This window comes from Chelonoidis abingdonii, chromosome 5, assembly GCF_003597395.2.
Source record: "Chelonoidis abingdonii isolate Lonesome George chromosome 5, CheloAbing_2.0, whole genome shotgun sequence".
NCBI classification, from domain to species: Eukaryota; Metazoa; Chordata; order Testudines; family Testudinidae; genus Chelonoidis; species Chelonoidis abingdonii.
In genome coordinates, this window is record NC_133773.1 from 98755840 (window position 1) to 98776246 (window position 20407).

At 42.5% G+C, this 20407-nt stretch overlaps 1 protein-coding gene across 5 annotated transcripts in view; it reads left to right on the top strand.

Annotated features, from left to right (window-relative positions):
• Positions 1–20407, top strand: part of ATP8A1 (ATPase phospholipid transporting 8A1) — a 263824-nt gene that overhangs the window by 200178 nt on the left and 43239 nt on the right. For all 5 annotated transcript variants that reach the window (XM_032784994.2, XM_032784992.2, XM_032784991.2 and 2 more), the window contains 3 exons: positions 3373–3434; positions 15063–15119; positions 15664–15771. In XM_032784994.2, the coding sequence (XP_032640885.1) occupies positions 3373–3434; positions 15063–15119; positions 15664–15771 (227 nt within the window). The remainder of the gene's footprint in view (positions 1–3372; positions 3435–15062; positions 15120–15663; positions 15772–20407) is intronic.

The window sequence follows — 20407 nt, forward strand, 5'->3', positions numbered from 1 at the left end:
GAACTGGACACACTGCTCCAACTGAGATCTAATCAGCACAGAGTAGAGCAGAAGAATTACTTCTTGTGCCTTCCTTACAACACTCCTGCTAATACATCCCAGAATGATGTTTGCTTTTTTGCAACAGTATTACACTGTTGACTCATATTTAGCTTGTGATCCACTATGACCCCCCAGATCCCTTTCTGCAATACTCCTTCCTAGGTAGTCATTTCCCATTATGTATGTGTGCAACTGATTGTACTATCCTAAGTGGGGTACTTTGCATTTGTCCTTATTGAATTTCATCCTATTTACTTCAGACCATTTCTCCAATTTGTCCAGATCATTTTGAATTTTGCTCCTATTCTCCAAAGTACTTGCAACCCTTCCTGGCTTAGTATCATCCACAAACTTTAAAAGTGTACTCTCTATGCCATTCTATAAATCATTCATGAAGATATTAAACAGAATCAGACCCAGAACTAATCCCTGTGGGCAGAGCCGTTCCTTGAGTATGGTGAATTGGGGTGACTGACCCAAGCCCTGCACTTTGGGGGGGGCGCACTTCTAATCATGAGGAGGCAGGTGGGGAGGCGAAGTGGGTGAGTGAGCAGAGTGAGGAGGCAAACAGGGAGGTGAGCAGCAGGCGAGTGGGCTGAGCGATGAAGAGCCCCACACACACACCAGAACCTCCCCCTCCCCTCAGCGCCTCCCGCCCTCCTGCAGGCCCCACTGATCAGTGCCTCCCCCTCCCTCTCAGTGCCTACCACCTGCCACAGATCAGATGTTTTGCAGCATCAGATGGCGCTGGGTGGGAGGGGAGGGAAGGGGAGCGAGGGAGCAGCGCGCTGGGGACTGGACGGAGCCAGGGGGAGCACCCCCTGGCAGATTAGAAACTCGGCACCTATGTCCCAGGCCCAACACACCCCTGGGGACGGCCCTGCCTGTTGCACCCCACTTGACTGTGAACTACTGATTATTGTCTGGGAATGGTTTTCCAACCAGTTATGCACCCACCTTATAGTAGCTCCTCCTAGGCTGTATTTCCTAGTTTAGTTATGAGTAAGTCATGCAAGACATGCCCCCTTCTGTACCCTGAACTCCTCATTTCCGTATTTTCTTCCTTTTTAATGTATCAAGAGCCTCTTGTCTCCAATTGATGTATTTACTGTTCCCAGAAGGCTGAAAGGCAAAAAATCTTTGGCCTCTCCCCTTAGGCAAACTTTCAAGCAAACTCCCTCTATTTGCATCTACTCCATCTGTGCACCTCTCTTGGTTGTCTGTATATCTAGTGTTAAAGCAGGCAGGAACATCCACATCTATAACCTTTTGTGGCAGCAATATATAGCATGTCAGCAAGTAATAATAGCCCCAATCCCTCTATCTGTCAGGTTTTTTTCAACATGCAGTGTAGTTGTAGCTGTGTCAGTACCAGTCTTTTCACTGTCAACCAACAGAAGAGCTGTCACTAACAGCAGCTATTGCAACAATCACTAAACAACCTGAAGGCTGATTAAGCTTTGGGATTTCCTGTTTTCCTGAAATAAGGTTTTTGTCATAATTTTGTAATTATGTCAGTAAAAAAGTAATTTTATGATTCTTGACTATGACACTGTTGACATCCCGTTATCCTGATGAACCATTAGTGATTTCTTTTGAAGGGGAAAGACAGAAGTACTTCTAATGCATGATCAAACTAATTTCTGTTCCAGCCTTTTGTAAAAGGGATATAAAGGGAGTAAAATGAAAATAAACAAGTAAAATGTTTAAATTCACAAACAGTAGAATAATGAAATTAATCAACAGAATATCAATAAACCTAATGCAAGGCAAGGTAGCAAAAAGTGGATTGTGCAGTATACTTTCTACTACAGACTGCAACTACCTGCCTGTTGAGTTCTGTATCTTTCTCATGCTCTCAACCCAAACTGACTAAAGAGGAAAAGAGCTCCTCTCTCCTTTTTTTTTCCTCTTTGACTTGGCCATTATTTCTTTCCTTATTGCCACCCAAATTTCCCTTCTTTTTCTTCCCTTTTCTCACCACCTGTCTCCTCTTTCTTTCAGGTATCTCATCTCACTCCTTTTTTGTGTCCCCTCCTTGCTTCATAAATAAACTATTAAAAGAATTACATACAGGAGTGCTTCCTTTCCATTGCTAAAGTGATTGGGATCTGTACAACATAATAAACTTTCTGGTTTGGTTGCAGTGTAAGGTGCAGTTAATGCTGAACTCAGCACCAACTGCACTGCAGTATAGGATATGCTTCTATATTGAACATACACAAATTTTAGTGAGCACCAATACATCCTATTTAGGATGAGGATCCACTCAGAGATGCTTCAGTCAATTTGTTCGTTCCAGGCACAACACCACCTAAGTATTCTGGAGACTACAATTATCCTACATACTAAGACCCTTCAGAGAACTGTGATCTTAAAACCTGGTACTGCTGGAAGTAGACAATCAAGTATGTTCTCTATAAACAAGTGTGAAGGCACTGCTTCAAAATTCATGTAAAAGCAGCAAAGAGTCCTGTAGCACCTTATCGACTAACAGACGTATTGGAGCATGAGCTTTCGTGGGTGAATACATGTACATGCATCCGACGAAGTGGGTATTCACCCATGAAAGCTTATTCTCCAATATGTCTGTTAGTCGATAAGGTGCCACAGGACTCTTTGCTGCTTTTACAGATCCAGACTAACACGGCTACCCCCCTGATATTCAAAATTCATGTTTCAGGAAGCCTTGCAAATGTGTTTTTATATACACAGATACTTATGTTTGTGTATGAGGTAGTATATATAAGTTAGTGTATATAAGATGTGTATATCCACACACAAACTTGTATACAAACACATTAAATACACAAAATCACAGAACTGTCCAATTTTGGCCAGCTCAAATAACAAACATCCCAAAAAAGAATTAAAATGCTAGGGCAGAAGAGTTGGCTATCCCTATTCCAGAAACATGTTTGCTTAGATAGATAGGCAGGCAGACAGACAGTATCATGTCCAAAAATATGTATACTTCATATATGCCTTGAGAGAAGTTATTGTGTTTGTAAATTCTGTGATTAAAAAATATATTTAGCTTTTATGGGAAACACTTGTTTCTTACATAATTTATAGCTGGAAAGTTCTGGAGACCTAAGACATTAATAATTGCTCTCCCTGCTCTGACCAGTCACTGGTCACCTCTACTAAAGATAACCTAAAAGGAATTCATTTCAGGAAATTCTGCTTTGTCTTGTGTTAGGAGCACCAGACCCAGTGCCCAACAGAAAGAGTCCTGTTAGACTATACCTTTACAAAAACAGAATTGCGGGGAATATCCCATAAATAAACCTTTTTTAAAAAATCATCATTCTTTTTTTTTTCCTGCAGGTACTGTATTTGCCAATGGTAAAACTTCAGACTACCTACTCTTGGGAAACATTGTTTACACTGTAAGTCTTGCTGCCGTTGTCTGGTGTTCTGTTAGCTGGTTATTTTTTTTAATCTCTTTCTCTTTTAACTTTGCTTCTTCTTTATTCCATATATGTATACTTAATAATGATATAGTAAGGGAGGGGGGAGGGATAACTCAGTGGTTTGAGCATTGGCCTGCTAAACCCAGGGTTATGAGCTCAATCCTTGAGGGGGCCATTTAGGGATCTGGGGCAAAAATTGGTCCTGCTAGTGAAAGCAGGGGGCTGGACTCAATGACCTTTCAAGGTCCCTTCCAGTTCTAGGAGGTTGGTATATCTCCAATTATTACCTTTAAAAAAATGCCTATATTTTAAATATATGTTTCCAATATTATTTATCCTTTTTCTTTCTTTGTGTCAACTCTTGCATGTAAAAAACAATGTGGTGTCTTGAGAATAAATGGACAAATTGGATGATCCTGTGAGGTGCATGATTTGCAGATTCTGGTTCTCTGCCAGCAAGCTCACAAAACAAGGGAGAAAGGATAGGCCTGTTTGCCCTTTTTACAGGATGCTATCTTTTGTGCAAAGGAAAGAATGGGGATTGTAATTTCCTGGCATTTTCCATGGTGCATGTAAATCCCTGGGGGACAGACCCTAGATGATTCAGCAGTGAAATTGGTTTGGGGCCCTGTGTACACACAACTCTCTCTTCCTCCTCTTAATCTTGGAGAAGATAGTGCCCCATGAATCAAGGCCAACATCAAGGACTTGCTAGATGCTCCCCATGGAGACATCTGAGTTGTCAGAAGTAACCAGAAACCTAACTCACTCACCTGTTACTTTCTTTTTGTTTATTAATTACGGTTTGTACTTTTCTTTAGTTTTCTATCCCCTGTACTAGGTAATGGAATAAAAACATGTTTTTCATTTTCTTAAATACCTCTCTCAACCAGCAACTGAGGGCTTCCTCGAGTCATTAAAAACAGCAATCTCATACTGTTACTTGCACTTCTTTTTCCCTTCCTCTCTTAAGATAGGGATTCATTCCCTTAAAGTATGTTCCTGTTTCCGTATGCACAGAACAAAATAAATCCTGCTAGAGAAGTACAAACATACATCCTTATCAGGCTCATCTCCTTAGTAAAATGGGAAGTATCTGAATTGAAACAGGAGGAAATAGTCCAGAATAATCAATTGTTCTTCAAGTGTGTGTCAGTGTGGATAGTACTGTCAAGGAGTATGCACTGCATGCATGCGAGATTGGATTTTTTTTGAATGGCAGTGTCTGTGGGAGCCATGTATGTTCCCTGTGCCTTTTTGTGTTCCCATGAAAAGGCATAAAAGCCAGAGTGGCTGCATTCCTCCCTCAGTTCCCTTTTACCACCCATGGCAGCAAGACAGAACCCAGCAAGTGTCCGAACTTCAGAGACCTTAAATCAGTTCTTTCAACCTTTTAACGAAGAATATTATTGTCATGCTTTTTCTCTAAAGGATGTGTACCTTTTAAAAAAAAAAAATAGAGAGAGAGAGAGAGAAAAACCATTTGGTCCCCCTGCACACCTTCATGCCAACTACCACAGCATGTGGTGAAGTCCAAGCACTCAGGATACAAACCTGGCCTCCTGCAGTGGACTGATCCCCATCAAGGATGGACACAGCCGATGCATCTTCTGCAGCCCAGCATCTCCCACAGTTCTGGATATCTGGGCTGCTCTCCTCACTCTGCAGCTGTCTGGAGGCAGATCAGCATTTTGGCATTGCACACTGTGGCCTTGTCCCCTCCGCTCCCACCAGATTCTCTACCTCTACAGCAGCAGACAGTTTGGCTACTTCCATTGCTCCTGCCTTCACCTTTGTTTTTTTTCATGTCTTCCCCGTTCTTGGGCACAAGGAGCAATGTTCTTCTCTTTCAGCAGTCCTCGTCCTCCATGGGCTGGTTAACTGTCTGGGAGTATAACCCACCCTCAGCCTCCTCTGCGGTATCTATCTCCCTACCAGCTCCTCTACTCCGTGCAAGTATAACAGAACTGCCAAGAAAGCACTGGCTCAAATCTAAGTCATGATCTATATATGAGGCATCCTTCCCAGGTTTGGTAGATGGCGAGTTGTGCCCAGCCTGCACCATCCAACCAAGCCTAAACTCCATTAGGTCCCAGGGCTATGAGTCAAACAGGCAGGTAGAGTCCTCTACCCATCAAGGCAGCCATGATTCATCAGAGGAATAATGGATCGGGTATCCCAGTGCACAGCAGGACGAAGTTCCAAAAGCAAAGGAGGACCCTGACCACTCAACTTGGGGAGTAAGTCCCAAAGGCCTCTACAGAACAAAGAAGGAGACTTGCAGGTTCTCCCTGCCCCAAGTCTTAAAGTGAGTCCCGAATGCCCTGGGGGGAAAAAACAGGGCTTCTAATCAGCCCCTCTCCCTTCCAAGTCAACCATGAAGATTCTGACCCAGGGGGAAGGGGAGCCAGTGGGGTATGATTCAGAGACAGATCCCTTGAGAGGGCTTCAAGCCCTAAAGAAGGCAAGCCGTAAAAGGCTTCACCATAGCACAGCAGAGCCTCCACACTCCCAAAGCATGCAAAAAGAGTTAAATCAAAAAAGGTAGAAAAGGGAAAAAGCTCTGAATATCTAGGAGATAAAAGTCCTTCAACTCTTCTTCCTCCTCCTACTCTTCTTTCCACTCATCCACTGAGGATGGTGAGCTATTGAACTCCAAGTCTGATCAGGATTGGGAAAAAATACAGCAAAGATTTTTTTGCCCCTCTGAGAAGTTCTAGACTAGGTGCAATAAGGTCATCTCCATGATTCAAATCCAACTTGAACAGGCTCCTGAGAGTAAGTCTTACAGTGAATTTCTCCCCTCAAAATCCTCCACCGCCACTGTGACACCCCTTAAGTCCTCCTTCCTGCTTTGCAAGAGCATCCCTCTCGTGGCTGGAAGATCTTAAAGTCCGTAAGGACAGAGATCACGCTGACTCTGTTTCTATTTTAAAGAAAGTCACCCCTAGCAACAACATTAGATGCAATGAGGTTCTCAGCCCAAGAATTGGCTTCCAGCTCAGTAACCAGGCGCCACTGAGCTTTGATCCTGGAAAGTGGATATTTCCTCTAAGCAGGTCCTCTGCTCAGCCAAGTTTACAGGCTACCTGCTCTTTGGAGAAAAGCTGGATAAGGTGGTGGCTGACAGTGTGACAAAATCCAGACTGTCTCTCCCTTGTTCATTCAGTGTCCTCAGGAGAGAATATAGATCAAACTTCAGACAGAGGCACTCCTTTTGCCCTTCGTCATCACAGAGATACCAGCACAGGCACAACAGATTCTTCAGAGGAAAATAACTGAATCAGGGTTTGGGAGAAAAGTCCAGAGAAGTCTGAACCCTCACCAGTCCACTTTATGTTACAGGTCACATAGACCTCCACCCAGAGCTGAAGCTGGGGGTAGAGTTTCCCATTTCCTAAAGGAATGGTTTTCATTGATTACAGACGAGTGGATCAGGGAGACAGTGAGATAGGGATACTTCCTCAAGCTGCAGGCTCCATCCCATTCATTCTTCATCCAGGTGCCAGTTTCCAGAGACCCTTCAAAACATCCAGAAAAAAATATCTCAACTTCTGGATATAAGAGTGATTGAGTGGGTTCCCACAGAAGATGGAATAGAATCCACAGAACCTATCTTCTTCATCATTCAGAAGTTCACAGGAAGGCAGGGGAGAGGGGGTTGGTATCAGAGCCATACTCAAACTCAAAAGGGTTAACAAATGGATGAAGAAAATGAACTTTTGGATGGAGATGCTGGCCTCTATGGTGTCATCCCTGTCCTGGGAGGAATACTTGACCTCAGTGGATCTAGAAGACACACATCTCCTTATCCCCATCAGATTGTGCCACCACAGACTTCTGAGGTTCACCTACAGCAGGAAACATTATCAGTACTGAACACTCCTGCTCAGCCTGTCCATGGCCTCCAGGGTTTTTAGAAAGATAGTAAAAGCAGCAAAGAGTCCTGTGACACCTTATAGACTAACAGATGTATTAGAGCATGAGCTTTCGTGGGTGAATACCCACTTCGTCGGATGCATGTATTCACCCACGAAAGCTCATCCTCCAATATGTCTGTTAGTCTATAAGGTACGACAGGACTCTTTGCTGCTTTTACAGATCCAGACTAACACAGCTACCCCTCTGATACTAGAAAGATAGTGTTGGTGATTATAGCCAGATTCAGGTTGAAGGGAACTTTCCTGTACTCCGTCCTATACAAACATCCTGATCAGAGCTCCATTGCAACCAGCAGCGCACAAAGCCATGCCTCAGATGCTGAATCTTCTACAGGAGCACGGCTTCATCATCAATGTCAAGAGAAGTTCCTTGATTCCATCCACCAGAATAAGCCACCTGAGAGCGGAGTTGGATATCATCATAGCAAAGTTCTACCTATCATTAGAAAGGTTACAGAAAATCCAGGAGTTTATCATCCTGCTCTGGAGCTGCAAAAGGCCTACCACAGCACTGTGTTTCCAACTACTAGCCTCCTGGTGTCATGTGTAGGGATCATTCCATGGGTCAGTCACCCAGCAGACATCTTCAAGCCTTCATCCCAAAAGTGTGGGACCACTTCCCAGAACACATGAAAGATCAAGTATGAGTTATGACACACATGTTCAACTCCCCACAATGGTGATCAGCCCACAGCAATGTCTGCAAAGGCATGCCCATCTGCCTTCCAGATCCTCTAGCTCTCACAACTGATGCCTGTCTAGAGGGCTGGGGAGCTCATCTGGAGATCAGATCAACCCAGGATCTCTGGAACCCAGAGGAAAAGACTCACAGCATAAACCTTGTAGAGCTCAGAGCAGTCAAACTGGCCCTGCAACTGTTCCAGTCCATCCTAGCAGGGAACCATGTCCTAGTTCAATCAGACAATATAATTATGGTTGCATATTTAAACAATGAAGGGGGAACAAGAAATCTGGCACTACAAATGGAAATAATGAGATGGGTGGAGCCGTTTCTCCTTTCCCTCAGAGTCATCTACATAAAGTAGAATCTGACTGCTTCAGGGTCAACAACTCTGAGTGGTGTCTGAATTAGGCAGTTTTCAGGCTAATTTTTCGGATGTTCAGCCTACCTTTGACTGACCTGTTTGTAAATCATATGAACACAAAGATGCCAAAATACTTCACAAGGAAGGTAGACCCCAGATTTTTGGGGACAGATGCCTTATCATTAAGACTACGTTTTAGTTACGGGTATTTTTAGTAAAAGTAATGGACAGGTAACAGGCAGTAAACAAAAATCCACAGCCCATGACCTGTCCATGACTTTTACTATATAGCCCGACTAAAACTGCAGGGGGCAGCTCGGGGTTGGAGGGGTCAGCTGTGGGTGCGACATAAGTGCAGCCCAGGGGGGCGCCACAAGTACTCGAAGGTAGGAGGGAGTTTCACTGCTAGGGGGCTGCCACAGGTGCTGTGGGGGGCGGTTGGCGGGGCTGGGGCAGGTTCCCTACCTGGCTCCTGGGAAGCAGCGATCTCCAGCTACTAGCTCCACATGCTGCCTCTGCTCCGCCCCAAACCCCGGTTCTGCAGCTCCCATTAGCTGGGAACTGCAGCCAGTGGGAGCTGTGGGAGTTGTGCCTACGGGCGAAGGTAGCACGTGGAGTTAGGAGCTGAGGGAGGGGATTTCCTGTCACCCTTCCAGAGACCCCCCCCCCCGCCCCAGGTAAGCACTGCCCCGCACGCCATCCCCAGTCCTGATCCCCCACACATCCAAACTCCTGCTGCTGGGAGGCAGGGGTGTCGAGACGGGGGCTGCCCAAGCTGCTCAGGCAGCTCCCGGGACAGCCATATGGGCTGCTGCAGAAGTCACAGACAAACATGGAGCTTTACTTATCACACAGTTGACTGCAGGGCCTGCTGCAGTGTTTCCACCCTCTCCACTACTGGGAAGGTGGTCCAGCAAATAAAACAAGAATAGATTACTGTAATTCTGATAACTCATTAGCCAAGAAGATTTTGACTCTCAGATGAGATAGATCTGAACCTGGAGCCTCCACTCCAACTTCTGTGAAGACCAGACATTCTCTTGCAAAGTCCTATTCTTCATCCCGTTCTGAACGGGCTGCAACTAACAGCCTGGCTGTTCAGATGGAAGCACTAGAGGGTCTCAGTCTGTTGTCCAGACTTATTAAGACCATGCTTTGTCTATGAAAGTTATGGACACTAAAAGTGTGCTCTTCTGTGTGGTCCAGATTCAACAACTAGTGCCAAAGCACAATGCAAATCCCAGAAATTCAGGGATTCTAACCATTCTGGACTTCCTCCAAGAAGGCACAGACAGAGCCTTTCAGCCCAGTACCGTTGCACATCAGGTATCTGCTCTTTACTACTGTGCTATTTGCAGGGTCCTTGGGCTCCTTGGCAGACAATCTACAGGTAGCCAGATTCCTTTGAGCAGTCTGATTAGTCAGACCAGCGGTCAGGCCACTCTTTCCAAAACAGAATCTAATGCTGGTTTTGAGGGCCTTGACAAGCCATCTCTTAGAGCCTTTGACTTCAGTGTTGGCATTTTATTTATCTATTAAGATTTGTTTCTCAATAGCTGTCAGACCTGGCAACTTTATCTATATAGCAGCCTTAGTAGTGGTCAGGACATCAGAATCCTTTCTTCCTAAGGTAAATTCCTCCATCCACACTTCTCAAGAGGTTGTGCTTCCTTCATTCATGTTCCGATCACATTTTCCAACTGAAAAGATGTGGCTCAGCTTAGATGTCAGAAGAGTATTGAAAATATATCTCAAGTGTACAGAATCAACAAGAAGATCAGGCCCTCTATTTGTGTCCTTCCATCCAAAATGTCAGGAACTCAGACCTTCCAAGTCCTTCACTGCTGTGTGGATTAGATGATGTATTGTCATAGCCTACAAATCATCAGAGGTTCATGTTCCAGCAGGGATCAAGGCAAACTCCATAACATCCCTAGCAAACTTATGAGCTGAATAAGCAAGTTTGTCCACATCAGAAATTTGCAAAGCAGCATCTTGATCTACAGCTAACACCTTTATTAAGCACTATAAGGTAGATTTTCTGTCTTCAGCAGAGGTCTCCTTTGGCAGGAAGGTGCTGCATCTGGCGGCCCAGAAATAAGTCTTTTGAGCAAAGAGGGGGATACTTCCTTGTTTCCTTTCCTATCAAACTTTTTTTCATAACCCTCCCTATATCTGTTCACTTCTTGCTACTTCCCAGATCTCCATAATTGTAGAAGATACTGGGATGCAGAATGGAAAATTTCTTATCAATAATTTCCTTTGTGCTAGCAGCATCTCCAACAATTCTATGAACCCTATATGGCTCATGAGCCAAAGGTCAGATACTAAGTGACATCATTACCATATGACTGTCTTTCTTGGTCTAATGTACGTAGTTATTTCATTACTCTGGAGTATTTGTTAGTGATTTTACACAAGTTTTACAGCTTTAGAAAAGCTTTCAGCAAGTGGGAGCAGAGGGGGCATGGCCAGAGCATGTAGTGGTGAAACAGTGATCAATCTCTGGTGAGCTATGGAGTGAGGAGAGCAGCCCAGACATGCAGAATTGTGGGAGACTGAACAGGAACACTAAGGGAGAGCCTCATCCCAGAAAAGTGCTTGGTATTCTAGTCCTTCTCAGCCTGGACACACAAGTCTAGGGATGTGCAGCTCAACATACATCTACTGGAGCAATTCATGTGGTTCACTTTGGACCCAACGGCAACAATTAGGACTAGAGTGAGACCAGATAAACCAGCATTGACTAGCGCTCCCTCAAACTCTCTCTGTACTCTGGGATCAGTGAAAAGAAGGTGAAGAGGATATTGGCGGAGTCAGTGCTGATGACTGCTTTGGCACCAGTTGTCTCAGCATCAACTGCCCCATCACTAGTAGTTCTGGCACTGGCAATTCAGGCTTCTGTACCAACTGCACGAATCAGCTCATGCAGCAAAGCCTGCACCTGAAACCACTCATAAATGGGATAGGGACTCTCATAGCCAATCTGAGCATAAGCATAGCTCCTGGACTGAGGGGAGCTTCTGGAGAGAGAACACAGAACACCACTCTAAGGGCAAAATCCATTAAGCATTCAAGTAGACCAGCACAGATCCTCATACCAATGCCCATGATGGGCAAAGCAAGGACCTCAGATATTCTGCAGGGGCATCCATACCGCCCAGGAGACCTTCCCAATACTGAAGAGCTGCCCAGCACTGGAGCTGGTACCAGCCCGGTTCCATCCCTTGGGATAACCTTTCAATAAGAAGATAAACGCCTCCTCCCCACTGTCAACATATTATGTCTCACCAGCATCAAGCAAAGATCCCTCTTCCCCTGCCATCAGAGAATGAACGCAAAGAGGGTATCAGGGATTCCCTATTCAGAGCAGTGCCCCAGCTGGTGCGGATATGGCTGTGGGCTGGCAACATCTTATTCCTGGGTCTGACAGCCGGAATATCATCAACAGAAGAACCTAGATACCCCAAGAGATGCCTATCTTCCACCTCCTTAAGTAATCAAGCCTCAAATGCAACATCATAGTCTTTAACTTCTCTCAGGGTCAAATAGCAAAATCCTCTTGCTATTGGAGTTGTGGAACTGTGACAAATGCTGGGTTGGCTAATCCAGTGGGAAATGAACTAGGGGCCTCCAGAGCAAAAAGCAAGAGCTGTTATAGCTGGAGTGAAGGCTCTCTAGCTGGACCTCTAACAGACTCATATGCTTTGCCAATTGGTCACAGAAGGAGTCCTGTAACTCACACTTACAGTGGATTACAGTACCATGTAGCAGCTGTTCCTTTGGTTTATAGATTCCTTTTACCAAGCTTCCATGGAACTTTTCTTTATTCCAAAAAAGTCCTAGGATTTCTGAAACTAAAGAAGTGTCTCAGAAGAATAAAGTTCAACAGTTCCAATGGATGGCGATCATTACTATTACTTGTTTAATAAACTAACTTTCCTGGCTACATCAATATCTGTGGTAATTTCAAATGGGATCTTATATTCCTATCCAGGCAGGCAAAAACAAAACCATCTCCACAACTTTTAAACATATTTTTAAATTAGCTTGACTTCTGTGGTGCTAAAAAGTCTACACAACATTAACATGAGGGGCTGTTCCAAAGCCCATTGAAGTCAATGGAAAAGATTCCCTTTGACTTCAGTGGGCTTTGCATCAGATCCTAAATGAGCAACAGAGTTAACAGGATCTCATTAGCCTACTGGGTGCAATGGAGTTCAAAGTTCTTTAGGGTAAAGATCACAAGGGAAATCTAAATTAAAAATTATAAGTACATATATTAAAGATTCTGAATTGAACAGATTGGTTATACCAATTACAAAAACATGAAATCACCTTTGTCCGGCTTGTCCTCGTCCGTCCTTCCATGAACATAAGTTGACGCCACACCATTCTGTTTTGTTGTGAGCACATTCTTTCCATTTCTGGCCAAAGAGTTTTGTCAGGGATCAGCCCAGTGCATTTTCAGTCTGCCCAGTGGTCACTTGTGGTCTCTGGGGATCCAGTCACTGATGCAGGTTGTCCACCTGTTGTCTTGCCTGTGGACTACATGACCCACCCATCACCGCTTTGCGTTGTACATCACCTGCACCATATCAGTCACCTCTGTACACCTTCTGGTCTCCTCATTCAGTATATGGTCACGGAGTGATATCTTACACATTCGCCGTTCCATCGCTCTCTGGGTAACAGTGAATTTTTGTTCCTCTGTTTTCATTGTTAACCAGATTTCCACTCTGTATATCATTACTGGCAGAACAGTGGAGTTAAACAGTTCCTTCCTTTTCTTCATGAGTAATTCATCATCCATCAGAGACATCTTTATTTTGTTGAAACTTGCCCACACTGCATTTTTCCTCCTACTGCATTCCCCTTCGAATGAGTTGTCTCTGTTCAGGTGCCAAACTGAGTGGATGTGGTCAGTTGTTGAATACCCTGAGTGGAAACCAGCTTGTTCTCTGCTTTTGTACATTTCAAGATCCTTCTTAATCCAATTGAGTATGACGCGGATGAAGAGCTTATACGCTTGTGAGAGGAGTGTGATTGGATGGTAGTTGCTCACTTCTTCTGGATCACCTTTCTTCATCAATAGTACTGTTTTTTATTTCTTCCAAGCATCCGGAACATGCTTGCTATTGATGTAGATGGTGAACCATTGCGCCAATGCTTTGAAGTGAGTATTTTCCCATCCTTTGAGGTATTCTGGCCAAATATCATCCACTCTGGGCTCATCCATCTCTTTATGTTATGAACTGCATATTCAATTTCTTCCACATAATGTCAGGAACTTCTTCTATAGCCTATTGTCTTGACAGTGTATGCTGGACATTGACATGCAAGGAGTAGAGATCATTGTAGAATTTTGTACATATTTCATTCATCTTGCTCCTTTCCATTGTCCTTTCACCATTTTCATCTTTCAGAGCTGCCGGGATAACCTGTTTCAGCCTAACAGCTCTTCCTACCTCTTTAGACTCTCGTTCTTTTCAGCCTCCTTTCTCAATTTCTTCTTTCTGAAGTCTTCGTTGTCTTCTTTGATCTTCACATGAATTTCTTTGCACAATGTTCTGTATTCTTTGCCCATTTTTCCTTCTAATTTCATGTGTGCCCTCCTCACCATCTGATTCACAGTTTCCTCGCTGATCCTCTGCTTGCATCCCAGCATTTTCAATGCCTTTGGTTTCTTAGCTGCTGAGATTATCTGCAAGATAAACTCTTCATAGTTCTCACTGATGTCCTTGTCGACTTTATACTCGAGGTCCATTTCAATGAAGAGGTATTTGCATAGGAAGTGAGTGAAGTGCCATTTTTTCTTTAGTTTCTAGCTTCTCTTGACTCGGTCTTCGTAGGCATTGTCAACACATAGTTTTGAGCACAAAATACGATGGTCTGAGCCTGTGCAAATGATTCGTTCTCCTATTGTCACTACATCGTTGAAGATTCTTCTGGTATCTGTCAATACATAATCAATCTGATTCAGTGTGACTCCATATGGGCTTTTCCGTGTCCACTGCTGACGTTCTTTTTGAAATATCGTATTCATATGTGGTACTGGTTTGCCTCTGCGAATGCAACCAAATGTGCGCCGCGATCCTTTCTTACATCTTTACTGAATTTTCCCATGTACTTTTCATTCTCACACTCCTTTCCACTTATTATTGCTTTGAAGTCCCCTTGTATGATTGTGTAGATGGCTCTTTTCTGCATTGCCTCCTCCAGCTCTTTGTAGAAATGTTCCATTTCTTCATCTTCCACTTGCTGCATGGGAGTATACACCTGAATAATTTTAATCATTCATTCATTCATTCATTCATTCATTCATGTTTTTAAGAACAATTAAAAAAACATGAAATAATGAATGAAATAGTAATAACATAAAAAAGGAATGAAAGTCATGTTTTATAAGTTTTAAGATACTGTATGCATGATTGCTATTTAATGGGACATAAAGTGTATAATAATGCACATGATTTTTTTCATGTGCATTACCATTAAATGTTAAACATAAGCCCTTTGTGGGTCCTTTTTATTTTGAATTCCTGTGTTCCATTAATAGTCTGAGGACAATCAGACTTATTAAAGAAAAATAACAGATTTCTCTCCTTTTTTAATAGTTTGTGGTGATAACAGTGTGTTTAAAAGCTGGATTAGAGACTTCATATTGGACCTTGGTAAGAAAATGCTTATTATTTATGCTCTCAAGTACTCTACAAAAATATGTGATGGATTAAATTTCCTTGTTACATTATTATTATCATTCAAATTACGCTATGCACTTTATAGTATCAAGTAAAGATACAGTGTATACCTCAAAGATCTTATATATACTCTGAAATGACAAAATATTGTGGGTCAAAAACAAATGAAAAGCAATGAAGAGGAGGGATTTAGGACAAGGATTAAAATAATATCACATGGTTATGCAGTAAGGCACAAGTTGGATGTTATCACTAAGCTGTATGGGAATTTTTTTAATTTACTTTTGAAAATAAGTATTATCTTGCTCCAACTAAAGGGACCCTAGTAGTTTTACCATTCGCTTAGCAGGCACAGAGTTGGGTCAATGCTGGGCACTTTTGAAAATCCCAGTTGTCAGAATTGCACTGTAAATTTCCAAGGAAAAAGACGATCTTTCTTAGAGTGTTCTGTATAGCACTGAACTCATTATAGGGACTGAATAAATATTAAATATGTTTTGATTGTTCTGTTTTTCAGTTTAGCCACATAGCAATATGGGGAAGCATTGCACTTTGGGTAGTGTTTTTTGGAGTCTACTCATCCTTGTGGCCTGTCATTCCTATGGCACCTGACATGTCCGGGGAGGTAATGTGTGTCTTTTAAATAATCTCCAAATCTCTGCATAAAATGTGGTTGAAATGCTTACTTAGGGTTTGATCTTTATTGGATTGCACTGTTTGCTGCAGGGACAGGAGAAAATTGTGAGAATTTTTCCCAATATTTGAGAGAATTTTTGAACATGCCATAGTGTATTGGGCAGGCTTCTCACATATCTATAGATTTATCTAAGTCTAATTGCTCTGTTATTATTGTCCTGTTAAAGGAACATAGGTTTGTACACTTTTATAAAAATTAGTTCAGCGGCAGCAAAAAAGGGTTCTCTGTATGACTGCATCACACAGCAAAGTGGGAGATCAATACCTAACCTAGTTGTAAGATTGATATTACAGTAAAAGCTGTTTTATCCAGCATGTTGGGGGCATGAGGGGCACTGGTAATTGAAAAATGCCGGTTAACTAAGAGGGAGAGAGTTTGGGTTCAGGAGGGGTGCAGGGCTGGGGTTGGGACATGGAAGGGGATGTGGGGCACAGGCTCTAGGAGGAAATTTGGGTGTAGGTGGGGGCCTGGAGCAGGGTATTGGAGATTGGGGTGCCAGATCCACGGGACACTCACCTCAGGCGGCTCGTGGCAAGCAGCGACCTGTCCCAGCTGCTCCTAGGCAGAGGTGCGCCCGGTGGCCCGTCACACTTCCCCAACCTGTCCCGAGCACTGGGTGTGCAGCTCCCATTGGCCGGAAACCATGGCCAATGAGAGCTGTGGGGATGGCTACTGTGAGCGGAGGCAGCACACAGAGCTGCCTGCTGCACCTCTGCCTAAGAGCAGCTGGGACAGGTCGCCGCTTGTAGGGAGCCGCCTGAGGTGAGCGGCCCCCAGATCCCACACCCCCTCCTGTGCCCCAAGAACCCAACACCCAAAGTCCCTCCCAGAACTCATGCTCTGCACCCACTCCTGTGTCCCAATCCCCTGCTGGTCCTGTGCCAACCACACTAAAAACTGGACTTTCAATGAAGTTCAGAAATGCCGAATTATAGAGATTTTAGGTTGGTGAAGTGCTGGATAAAACAGCTTTTACTGTACCTTGGCAAGTTTTAATTTTCATTGAGAAAGTTTCATGCAACTTACTGAACTAAAAATTCTGGCACTGGAATTATTTGGATGGGAACTGTTTTTCATATATGGCTATAACTGCAGAAGAACATTTGTTAATATAAAGTCTTTCTTTGCAACATAAGAAGACCAAACATATTTTTTAATGAAATCTTAAATTTTGCAGAAATTATTAAACTCACCAAAAATTTCAGAAACCCTAAATCACAGAATCCATTGACGTTCATGCCCCTAGTTTTCTCCTGTTATTTTGTTCCTTAGAGTGCATTATTGAACTCTGTTTTTAAAACTTTTTAACTGGAATTTTGTATTCCTCTTCCAATTATATGCTGAAGATTTTTAGTATTGGTCCAATCCTGCAAACCATACTCAAATTTTCCCCTTCTACTAGTTAGTTCTTTAGACAAAGTAGTGTAGAGGGCTGTGCTGCAGTGCTTGAAGGTTTTTGGGTTCAAATCTTGATGATGATGTTGCACATTGGGGAGTTGTTACAATAACACATAATAGAATGTGGTTTGCCTTTTTCCTTTTTTAAAAGAAACTAGGAAGCTAAATATAGGAAAACCATGTTAAATTAAAGTTATTTATTTAAAACTCTGTTGAAAGATGTTAATTTGTGCACTGAATGAGGCAGGGAGCTTCTGGAAAAAGTAATGCATAATCATGTAATTAAAGGCTGCCTACACACAAGGGGGCCAAATTAAAGTTGCATGGACAACCTTAAATCATTTCCAAGTCTTTGCCACCTGAATAACTTTATTTTAACATTTTTATATGTGATATATATATAGAGAGAGAGTGGAATGGTGTCCCACAAACATGTTACCAGCATGATCTTGGGAGGGCCCCATTGCTCACAAATAATGAAGCAGATCATCTTAAACAACTGCCATTAAAACCATCTTATTACATCATCGTGTATTCTTTAAATGCCACATATTTGACAGAAAAACTCAAGGGGGTATTGTAGGCTGGGAGCACAAAAAGTATATGGCCATTTCACTCCTCTGCAAAGAGTGCAACATGCTTTTTCTGTGTCCAGTCTCCTTTGGAGAGGCTAGTACCGCTAAGAGCAGCATGAACTTTTGCTCAAGGAAGTATAATTTATCACACAGCTGTGCATTTTGGATATCCCCACTACTAATTCCACAAGTCCAGTGTTATGCCAGGGTAGGGTGACCAGATAGCACGTGTGAAAAATGGGGATAGGGGACAGGGGTAATAAGTGCCTATATAAGACAAAGCCTCAATATCAAGACTGTCCCTATAAAATCAGGATACTGGTCACACTATGCCAGGGTAAAAAATTTATTTTCTGGAAAGGTTGAGATAAAATTTTGGATGATGCAAAATGCTGAGGCAGATGAAGCATTTCCAAAAACAGAAGTGCTATCTGTACTGAAAAATGTTCCAAACTTTTTGGCTCATAATAATGACCTACAAACCCACATTTATGTAATTTAATTTGTCGTAATGAAACATGATTTCTTTGCTTGTTTAGAGTGGGATTAATAAGGTAATTATTTTGTTATTAAAATCAGTTAATATATACATTAGAAAACCTGCAGTGTTCCTAAGCCCACACATTGCTTTTCTAAGAGCTTAGGAAATTTGGAACCAGCTAAATGCTAGATTCCTGAACTGCTCGTAAGTAAAGTTTTCATTTTAGGAAGTCATTCATCAGATTTCTCAGCTTGTTGTCTATGGCCAAAGCCAGTCCCATCCACTGACAATGTGGGCGCAGATCAAAGTCATGACACTGTTGTATTAATTTAGATGGACTGTGTGGACCCAAAGAGTTAAAGGTGTTAACAGGACTCTGAAACTGTCCAAAATTTAAAAAATTTAAACAAGTTTTGGGGTTTGATATACAGAGACCTCAGCCTCCTTAGTGCTATGGCAAACAATTAAAAATATTTTATCCCTTTACTAAAGATGGGTAGGGGAGGAAAAAAACAGTTAAAGCTTTTGAAATGTTTAAAGTATTAAGTAAGGCTTTCATTTCAACAACATCCCTTAGTCCTTTTCCCTTCTGCTGGACAGAGTCTTTAGAAGGGAAAAAAGGTATGTTTAACAGTCTCTTAGGTGGTAATAACTATACTTTTTGGGGGAAAGAGAAGTTAGTTAAGATGGGCTGGAGCTAACGTTGTTGCTGCTGTTAAAGTCTGATCCCTTTTCCTAGAAGACAAAATAAAATAAACACATACAAAAGGGGAAAGAGAAAAGGAAAGCAAAGATAGAAAATGCAGCTTCTGTCTCTGATGTTAACTCTCACTTGCAATTTCAACTGCTAGAGAAATTCAGGCACAGCACCAGGTCTTATCAGTCACTCAGAAACCAGGCAAACTTGTATCAGCATTGGGTTATTTAGAATATTGAATTTAGAGGCCTCTTTTTGGTCACAGACTTACAGCATTATTGGAGAATATACAGTCTTGGCCAACAAAGCCTTACGATGTCTTTATTAGACAGCATATTTGGTGCTTGGGGAGAGGCAACTCTCCCCACCGCAGCCCTGAGCGGTGCTTAATAGGCAGCTGCGTGGCCATGCAGCTTAGAAGGAATTTAACCCCTGATATAGGTAAAATTGTTAACGGGAGGAACAGCTAGATGTAGCCAACACCAGTGGGTAGAAGGCTTTGCTTCCCCCTACCTCAAGCCCTCACCATCTTTATCTTTGGTATTCTTTATGCCCTTTATTTGATTTTGAACCTTTATGATTAAGCACATTAAATTTCATTTTCCGCCTCTTGAGTCTGTTCTAGTGAGTAAAGCAACTATATCATTCTCAGTCTTAGCCACAGATTCTAACATGGTAGAGCTTGAAATATTAAATGCTCATAGGAAATTATCATAAGATCTCTTTTCTACCGTGAGGGATTATAGAAGTAGCAGAAAACCTTACGATTTCAAATGAAGAAACTTGGACATATAATGTATGAGAGAAAATGAGGAAAACATTTCAAAATTTCCTGTAACCTCACAGTAACTTTCCAGTCTGTGTAATGTGATCTATATTACACAGTATAATGTTTAACTGCAGTAACAATAAACCTTTCAATGGGCTTCACTGTGTTTGTTGTCCATAAGTACTGAACTTCCACGCTAGACAGTCTGCTTTACAGATCGTTTTCCTGAAATTTTGCCTGATAGCATTGTGTTTTTCTAAATTATCAGAAAGGAAACACCATTTTTTGTAGTCACTTGTGGTTAGATTTATTAGGGAGATGATCTGTTTGACACCACTACAGAGAAACCAGACATATCCTGGGATTTTCACTTTGTCCCACCTAAAAAAGGAAAAAGAAAAGAGAGAGACTCTTCAAATGCCTAATTCTTGTAATCTCTCATAATTTTAAACTTTTTAATTTTAGACAGTATACATGCTTCCCCCAAACTTTCATCTTGACCTTGCTGACCACAAAAGCATAGGCAAGCATGGAATGCAGGTAGGAGGAAAAGGTCTGTTATTATGAGGAAGTGTTGGGAGAATTGGCTTCCCACAGCCTCCCTATCAGCTGTCTGAACCAGCAGCTTCTCAAGGCAATGCTGT